The sequence below is a fragment of the Hyla sarda genome, chromosome 2 (genome assembly GCF_029499605.1).
Source record: "Hyla sarda isolate aHylSar1 chromosome 2, aHylSar1.hap1, whole genome shotgun sequence".
NCBI classification, from domain to species: Eukaryota; Metazoa; Chordata; class Amphibia; order Anura; family Hylidae; genus Hyla; species Hyla sarda.
The window spans coordinates 207,235,170-207,244,113 of NC_079190.1; the positions used below are offsets into that span (position 1 = coordinate 207,235,170).

Here is an 8,944-nt window from a genome sequence, read left to right on the forward strand (position 1 = left end):
AACTGCTGAAGAGCCACTGGATGGGGACATGAAGTGGAATATATTTTACCTAATTCCCATGCATTGTCTAAGGCAGTGTTTCCCAACTGAGGTGCCTCCAGCTGTTGCAAAACTACAACTTCCAGCATGGCCGGACAGCAAAAGGCTGTCCGGATATGCTGGGAGTTGTAGTTTTGCAACAGCTGGAGGCACCCTGGTTGGGAAGTACTGGTCTAAGGCAATGGCCACCTGATATTTCCTGTTTCTGTTTTGCTCTGTCATAGGAGGAACCAAATCTGTTACTTCACATTGGATGTGAATGACAGACTCCATCGATTTTATTGGGGTGCATCAGATTGCCACAGTGTCCAATATTTTACTGCCATGTATCCTGTATATTATATATATATATATATATATATATATATATATATATATATAGATATCTGTAATGCAGGTGTGCACAAAGTCTAAAGGAGTTGTCTGAGGAGTTAATAAGGTATCACCTTTCTCCGCACCTCGGCGCTTTACTCTCTGTCTCATGCCACAATGGCTCCATAGTTTACCCTGGCATGATGCCCACATGTGACTGTCATAGTTGAAAAACAATTAGGCCATGTCAGTACAGAATAGGCAGTAGAGCATCGGGAAGGACAGGTCCCCACACAACCCCTTTCAGATCTAATCACTTGGAAGCAGAATTCATCAGCTATGTCCCAGTGGTCAACTCAGAAGTCTTTGTCATGGGGTACTTGGGTTCCCCACTAACTTATCCAAACTATTCAGTTTAAAATGTTGGCACTGCTGAATCTGGCAAGATAATCCATTTAGCAGTCCGTCAGTGGTATCTCTCAGATCCTATTAATTTCAGTGGCCCAAATATTGTCACCAAGTATGCACTAGTTTAAGCAGACTCAAAAGGTGGTCTGCTGCATTATCCAGTCTACTTTAAATAGCTCATACAGCCCGAACGGAGTGCTGGGTCAGCGGGGCTGTGAAAATCCATGTCCCTGAGCAGGGCTGTGAAAATCTATGTCCCTGAGTGGGGCTGTGAAAGTCTATGTCCCTGAGTGGGGCTGTGAAAATCTATGTCCCTGAGTGGGGCTGTGAAACTCCATGTCCCTGAGTGGGGCTGTGAAAATCTATGTCCCTGAGTGGGGCTGTGAAAGTCTATGTCCCTGAGCGGGGCTGTGAAAATCCATGTCCCTGAGTGGGGCTGTGAAAGTCTATGTCCCTGAGCGGGGCTGTGAAAATCCATGTCCCTGAGTGGGGCTGTGAAAATCCATGTCCCTGAGTGGGGCTGTGAAAATCCATGTCCCTGAGTGGGGCTGTGAAAATCCATGTCCCTGAGTGGGGCTGTGAAAATCCATGTCCCTGAGTGGGGCTGTGAAAATCCATGTCCCTGAGTGGGGCTGTGAAAATCCATGTCCCTGAGCCGGACTGTGAAAATCTATGTCCCTGAGCCGGGCTGTGAAAATCTATGTCCCTGAGCCGGGCTGTGAAAATCCATGTCCCTGAGTGGGGCTGTGAAAGTCTATGTCCCTGAGTGGGGCTGTGAAAATCCATGTCCCTGAGCGGGGCTGTGAAAATCCATGTCCCTGAGTGGGGCTGTGAAAATCTATGTCCCTGAGTGGGGCTGTGAAAATCTATGTCCCTGAGTGGGGCTGTGAAAATCTATGTCCCTGAGCGGGGCTGTGAAAATCTATGTCCCTGAGTGGGACTCTGAAAATCTATGTCCCTGAGTGGGGCTGTGAAAATCTATGTCCCTGAGCCGGGCTGTGAAAATCCATGTCCCTGAGTGGGGCTGTGAAAATCCATGTCCCTGAGTGGGGCTGTGAAAATCCATGTCCCTGAGCCGGGCTGTGAAAATCCATGTCCCTGAGTGGGGCTGTGAAAATCCATGTCCCTGAGTGGGGCTGTGAAAGTCTATGTCCCTGAGTGGGGCTGTGAAAATCCATGTCCCTGAGTGGGGCTGTGAAAATCTATGTCCCTGAGCGGGGCTGTGAAAATCTATGTCCCTGAGTGGGACTCTGAAAATCTATGTCCCTGAGTGGGGCTGTGAAAATCTATGTCCCTGAGCGGGGCTGTGAAAATCTATGTTCCTGAGTGGGACTCTGAAAATCCATGTCCCTGAGTGGGGCTGTGAAAATCTGTCCCTGAGCGGGGCTGTGAAAATCTACATCCCGGAGCGGGGCTGTGAAAATTTACGTCCCTCCTCTCCTTCTGAGTGAGGTGCGAGGAGGGAACTGTGTTCGGGACTGAGGGAGGTGCAGAGCTGCGTCCTGCCCAGCTCTGCCTTCCCCTCCCCTCGCTGTAGGGTAGGGGTGAACGCAGAAGTGCATAGGACGCAGTTCTGCACCTCACACCGCCATGTGCATAGTGCAGCAGAATCCCATTGAAAACACGGGTCTCAACAGAACGTCCGCCGCTGAAATTCCGTAGTGTACACTGTGCAGCAAAATCCTTTAGACAGCAATGGGATTCTGCTGCACCTGAATTTGAGTTGAATTTCGAAGCATCATTTCCACTCATTCTGTAGTGTGAACCTAGCCTTACTGAGGAAATGATGAATTACTATTTTAGTATATCACTTGAGATGGAGAATCCCTTTTAAACCTGTAATAACAGACCACATTAGTCACTATGTTCCCTCTTCTTTCTAGTATTCATCCTGAACAAAACCTCAAAGGCCATGAGTTTTCTTCTGCCAAAACTGAGTAGTAAACGTGACGTAGATCAAGCGATAAAAACGACGGCGGAGCTGGTCTTGGTTCTCCGGTTTGGAAGAGATGATGACTCTGTCTGTCTGCAGCTCGATGATATTGTAAGTGGTTTATTTCTTCATTCCTTATACATTACACCTCTAGGCATGGCTTGGACACTCTGTAAATGCTCCTGTCTTCTCAGCTTGCCAAGACATCACAGGACCTAAGAAAAATGGCTGTCATTTATCTTGTTGACGTGGATAAAGTGCCAATCTACCGCCAGTACTTCGATATCAGCTACATCCCATCTACTGTCTTTTTCTTCAATGGGCAACATATGAAAGTGGACTATGGGTAACGTGGAGTTGGTTTGCTATTTGTTTTTCTAGGACCTACCAATGTAACAGGATTATGATAGAATACAGTTATGGAAGTTCTCCCCTGCTTGCTTGCAGTTTGCCTTTCTCATTCATCTCTGGGTGTTATCATAAAAACTTAAGAAAATAAATAAAACTTAAGTAAAGTATAGAAATGTTATGTTATAATAGTAGAGGAGTGTTATACATAGTAGGGGGAGATTTATCAAAACCTGTACAGCGGTCCCTCAAGTTACAATATTAATTGGTTCTGGGACGACCATTGCATGTTGAAACCAGAACTCTATGGAAACCTGGTAATTGGTTCTGAAGCCCCAAAATGTCATCCAAAAATAAGAAAAAAAAGGGAGGATTAAAGAAAAAATAAGTAGATAACTAATATAGATAAAGCAAATCCTTACATATAAAGGTAAGAAAGATCTGCTGGGAACTGTAAATCACTGTCTATGTCAGTGTTTCCCAAGCAGGGAGCCTCCAGCTGTTGCAAGACTACAACTCCCAGCATGCCCGGACAGCCAAAGGCTGTCCGGGCATGCTGGGAGTTGTAGTTTTGCAACAGCTGGGGCCACCCTGCTTGGGAGACACTGGTCTATGTAGAGGACAGGAGCTTCTTCAGGGTCCTGTAAGTAAAAAAAGTAATGGAGTCGCCCTCACCTGGTGTCCAAAGGAGCAGCTAACCCTGGTACAGGTAAAGTGTACGGAACATGTAATACCTCTCTGTACTGTAGGGGGCGCTACCAGACACCAGTCAGTGCATATGCTTCAGTAATACAGGGGTTTTACCAGTGAATGCCCATTTTGATTGGTCGGTTCTTCCGGCCATTGACACATTTCACAGATCTGGACTATCTGTAGCATTGTATGTTGAGTCTGGTTTCAACTTACGATGGTCCAGAAAAGACCATTGTATGTTGAAACTATTGTACGTTGAGCCCATTGTAAGTTGAGGGATCACTGTACAAAGGAAAAGTTGACCAGTTGCTCATAGCAACCAATCAGATTGTTCCTATCATTTTTAAAAAGGCCTCTGAAAGATGAAAGCAGTGATATGATTGGTTGCTGTGGGTAACTGGTCAACCTTTTTCTCTGCACAGGATTGATAAATCTACTCCAATATTTTTAGTAAAAAAATACTTTGTAGCAATTTGTCTGGCATTTTGCTAAAAAGCGTTGTGCTTTAATGTAAGCGCATACATTGCTTTGGTTACTTCATTGGCATTTTTTATTTTTTTTACAGAGAATGCCATGGGTTGGCATTTTTTATGCAATTTTTGATAATTTTTCACAATAGACCTTTGTTCTTTATTAGAAATGCAAACTCTCCAGATGGAATTTCCACCTGAATGTTGTGGTAGCTGGAGAAACACTCTTTGGAAAACCCTGCTAAAGGCTATGCTCTGTCTAGACATTAGAATGCAGTCATCTTCTCATGCCCATTTATAAAGTGGCAGACCCTAGCTGCCCAACATCATCAGTATGTCCTAGATGATCTGCTGGTGGGTCCATGTACAAAGATACCTCACAGGTCCCAAACAGCCTCATCTTATTGTTGTGTGGTTTAATACTACTTGGCAAAAGCACATGCATCTTATAGCAAATTGCTGTTTTTGGCTACACAGTTTCTACCCTTGTAACAAGGTCAAGGCACTTGTTTCACCCCTAGATGCCTCATGGTCAAAAACCACACTAAAGGTGCGTTCACACACTATTTATTTTTGCGGGTTTTCCGCTGCGTATTTGAAAGGGGGCAGGCTCTCCTCTGCCATGGAAAATCTGCTACGGACAGCCGAGAAGAGCCCGCCCACTTTCAAATACACAGCGGAAAACCCGCAAAAACAAATAGGTTGCGTTTACACACTAGTAACTCACAGCGGGAAATCCACTCCGAGTTACCCTACCGTTCATTTAAATACTTGTGAACAGCGGGGAAAAACTGCCTGAGTTCTACTGCGGATTTGCAGTTTTTGCCCCACACGACTAAAAGTTGGTTCCATGTTGAACTCATGAAAGCAGCCTAAGGCTATGTTCACAAACCCGAAAATTTTCGGAATGTCCAGCACATTTGCTTGCTTTGGCAGCACAAGGACTGCTAAGAAATGTGCCGTCTTCATAGACAGCAATGCATTTCCGAAAGGAATCCGCAGAAATATTGAACCGGTTCAATGTTTTTGTGTATGCCAGAATCTGGATTTTTCTGCCGCGGAAATCCTGCACAGTGCAACAAAATCCCATTTGAAATTAATGGGACTTTGCTGCAGAGAAATTTCTGAGCAGAATATGGAAATCCTGCTGTGGAACTACTGAGTATCTACTAGTCATGGTAATAAGTAGCATTAAATGGGCACTGTCACCCAATTTTTTTTTTTTTTTTTTTTTTTTTGGATATGTTGTAGTACTTATGTACTACAACATATCTCTAATAGAGATGAGCGAACTTACAGTAAACTCGATTCGTCACGAACTTCTCGGCTCGGCAGTTGATGCCTTATCCTGCATAAATGAGTTCAGCTTTCAGGTGCTCCGGTGGGCTGGAGACTCTCTCCTAGGACTGTATCCATCTTTTCCAGCCCACGGGAGCACCTGAAAGCTGAACTAATTTATGCAGGATAAGGCATCAACTGCCGAGCCGAGAAGTTCGTGACGAATCAAATTTACTGTAAGTTCGCTCATCTCTAATATAGATTCATTAAAAAAAATTTCATAAAAATTGTTTATTTTACATTTGAAAACCAGCCACTAGGAGTCTCCCTCCTAGTGGTCGGCTGCAGCATGCCGTGACGTCACGACTGAATAAGGACCGATGCCAGCCGGGGAATCAGTCCTAATTCAATCAGCCTGCGCTCGCTCCCTGCCTGTCAATCAGGCAGGCTGGAGCAAGTGCAGTGAACGCTGGGGCTGCGTGCATTGGCTGACTGAATTCGCGTGCAGCCTGTCCCCGCCCCCGGCATGTACAGTGGAGTGGAGATGCTCCCTTCACTAGGACTGTACAAGCCTTTCATGGGGTAAGTTTGATCTGAGGTCTTCTGTCACTTTTGGAAACAATAAAATAATATACATATTTTATCAAAGAGTGGAGTGGATATTATAGTTTGGCCATTGATATTTTAAAATAGCAATACCTGCCCTAGGAGAGTTTCCTTATATGATGCCTCTAGGTTCACAACTACAAATCCCAGCATGCCCTCACAGCCAATAGCTGTCAGGTCATGCTGAGAGTTGTAGTTGTGAAACAGCTGGAGGCACGCTGTTAGGAAAACACTCATGGCATGTGTGTGTATGTATATGTGTGTGTGTGTGTATATATACATATATATATATATATATATATATATATAATATAATATATATATATATTACACACACATGCTATGATATTTTTCCTAATAGGGCGCTAACGCTGTGTCACAACTACAGCTCCCAGCATACAGGGATAGCCAATAGCTGTCAGGTCATGCTGGGAGTTGAAGTTTTGCAGCAGCTGGAGGCACACTGTTGATTAGACATCAGTGTTTCTCAAAAAGTGTGCCTACAGCTGTTACTAAATTACAACTCAAAGCATGGCCGCCCATAAATCATTTGGCAATGCTGTGAGTTGACTTTTTTTTATTCAGCTGGAGGCTCCGCTTGGGAAACAGTGCAATACTATATTTTTAGAATTTTTATATGGGAGGGGGTCAGTGTAATGGACGGTGTGTATATGTAGTGTTTTACTCATTATTTTGTGTAGTGTTTTTAGGGTACATTCACACTGGCATGGGTTCACTGCGGCTTTCCCGCTGAGATATTGACCTGCATTGGAAAATTTGCCAAAGCTCAAACTCGAAACATGAAAATCATTTGTAAACCAGCAGCAAAGAATGTATTAGAAAGCTACACCTCAAAACATGCAATAAGATAACGGGCATGATTGGAGTTTTAGTTTAACAACAGCTGTAGGCACACTGTTGGAGAAATACTCGAGTGTGCCTCCAGCTGCTGCAAAACTACAACTCCCAGCATGCTCAGACAGCTGTTGACTGTACAGGCATGCTGAGAGTTGTAGTTTAGCAAAAGCTGTAGGCTCACTGTTTTATAAAGTATACAGGGGCATATGGGGCTACGTTGGGGGGGGGGCTTTATATATATATATATATATATATATATATATATACACACAGAGAATAAGTCAGCCTGCACTTTAGTTGATACCAAACTATTATATGGACCTGGTGCACGCTACTAGGCTAGATATACAGCAACTGCTGCATTCTTTTGTTGCTGTATATCTAGCCTAGTAGCGTGCACCTGCAGGCCAGGTCCATATAATAGTTTGGTATCAACTAAAGTGCTGGCTGACTTATTCTTTGTCTGTATTGCACATACGGGGGAGTGGCTACCTCCATGTTGGCCTTGCACCCCACCCACCTCTAGCAGGTGTGTATATAAGGTGTCTTGGATGTTCCAGACCCTGCCATGCTTACTGAATTGTTCACACAGAGGCATATTCACAGTTTAGGATCCGTCCCAATGAGGCCACCTTATCGCGGTGGGACGGTCCAAGCTATTTGACCGCCGGCGGAGACAAATTTGCGAGCTAAGTGCCTCACTATCTCATAGTTTCACATTTGCATCTATTACACCATAGCTGTATAGCTCTCCATGTTTTATCTGCATATTTATGTTTCACCTATATCCTTGTGCTGGCAGTGTGCTGCTGCATTCTTCTGTTGCTGTGTGTGTGTGTGTGTGTGTATATATATATATATATTTTTTTTATTTTATTTTATCATTAGATACAAACCATTCTATAAACTGTATCGGTCCCAGGTCTCGGCTGTGGTATATTGCACGGCAGGTCCGGCGATGCTCCTATACTCCTCCTACCTGGGTAGTACATGAACTGCTAAACAGGAAGGAGGAGACCCTGGAGCAGTCTGCCATGCGATTGGCCGCTCATCTATGCGTGCTTCCGACAGGAGCGCAGCATAGATGAGGTGAGGGCGGAAGTAGGTGCCCAGCAAGCATCAGTGACGTTGCACCTGCTGGGGAAGTCGGCTTCCGGCAGAGGTATACAGAGAAGCCCAGGATGAGCTTTTTTTATTTTTATTTTTTGAAGGCAGGAATGGGGTTAGGGATAGATTAGAAATAGGTAGGGACAGATAATTTTTTTTTTTTTTTTTTTTTTAAAGATGGTGGGAGCTACTCTTAATTCTCAGGGCACTTTAAGGAAAGAGTGAACTTACAGTGTGAAATATAGAGCTCTGTTAAGTGGAAAGTCTGGATTTCGCAACTATATTACAAGTGATAGGACTCCTACTTTGCCATAAGAAACCACACTAGGGCTCGCTTTAGTGAATTCCTCTGTAGTCTTGCATTTTCTTCATGGGGCCTGAATAGTTACTAGTAAAGGGTACAGGTGAAGTGTTATAAAGGTGGTTGTACAGATAATAATGCAGTATGGTCATTGTCTATACGAGGGCACTAATGTTACGTGTTTTCTAGGTCGCCGGATCATACCAAGTTTGTGGGAAGCTTCAAGACGAAACAGGATTTCATTGACCTCATTGAAGTGATTTACAGGGGAGCAATGCGTGGAAAACTCATTGTACGAAGTCCTATAGACCCTAAGAACATTCCAAAATATGACCTTTTATATCAGGAAGTTTAGAATGGCCAAGGGCATCATCACACAATGAAGAGAAAATGTCTATTATTTATGTTACTATATCAACAAATGAAATGGTCCGAAAATTGGGTGAAGACGACTCTGGAATCCTGAGAAAAGTGGGGTGCCATCGCCATCTTTTCTTTATGCACTTTGAACCTTTGATGCTTTCATTTCTGGGAAGAACTACTTATAGACAAAGGGTGATGTTGTATATAGGGTAGCTTTCATTTTATTTA

At 44.0% G+C, this 8,944-nt stretch overlaps 1 protein-coding gene across 6 annotated transcripts in view; it reads left to right on the forward strand.

Moving 5' to 3' along the window:
• Nucleotides 1-8,935, forward strand: part of TXNL4B (thioredoxin like 4B) — a 90,552-nt gene extending 81,617 nt beyond the window's left edge. For 5 of the 6 annotated variants that reach the window (XM_056556208.1, XM_056556211.1, XM_056556207.1 and 2 more), the window contains 3 exons: nt 2,643-2,803; nt 2,887-3,038; nt 8,543-8,935. In XM_056556208.1, coding sequence (XP_056412183.1) covers nt 2,672-2,803; nt 2,887-3,038; nt 8,543-8,708 — 450 coding nt within the window. In that variant the 5' untranslated portion in view covers nt 2,643-2,671 and the 3' untranslated portion in view covers nt 8,709-8,935. The remainder of the gene's footprint in view (nt 1-2,642; nt 2,804-2,886; nt 3,039-8,542) is intronic. The other variant, XM_056556210.1, reaches the window with a different exon arrangement.
• Nucleotides 8,936-8,944: the final 9 nt, after the last annotated feature.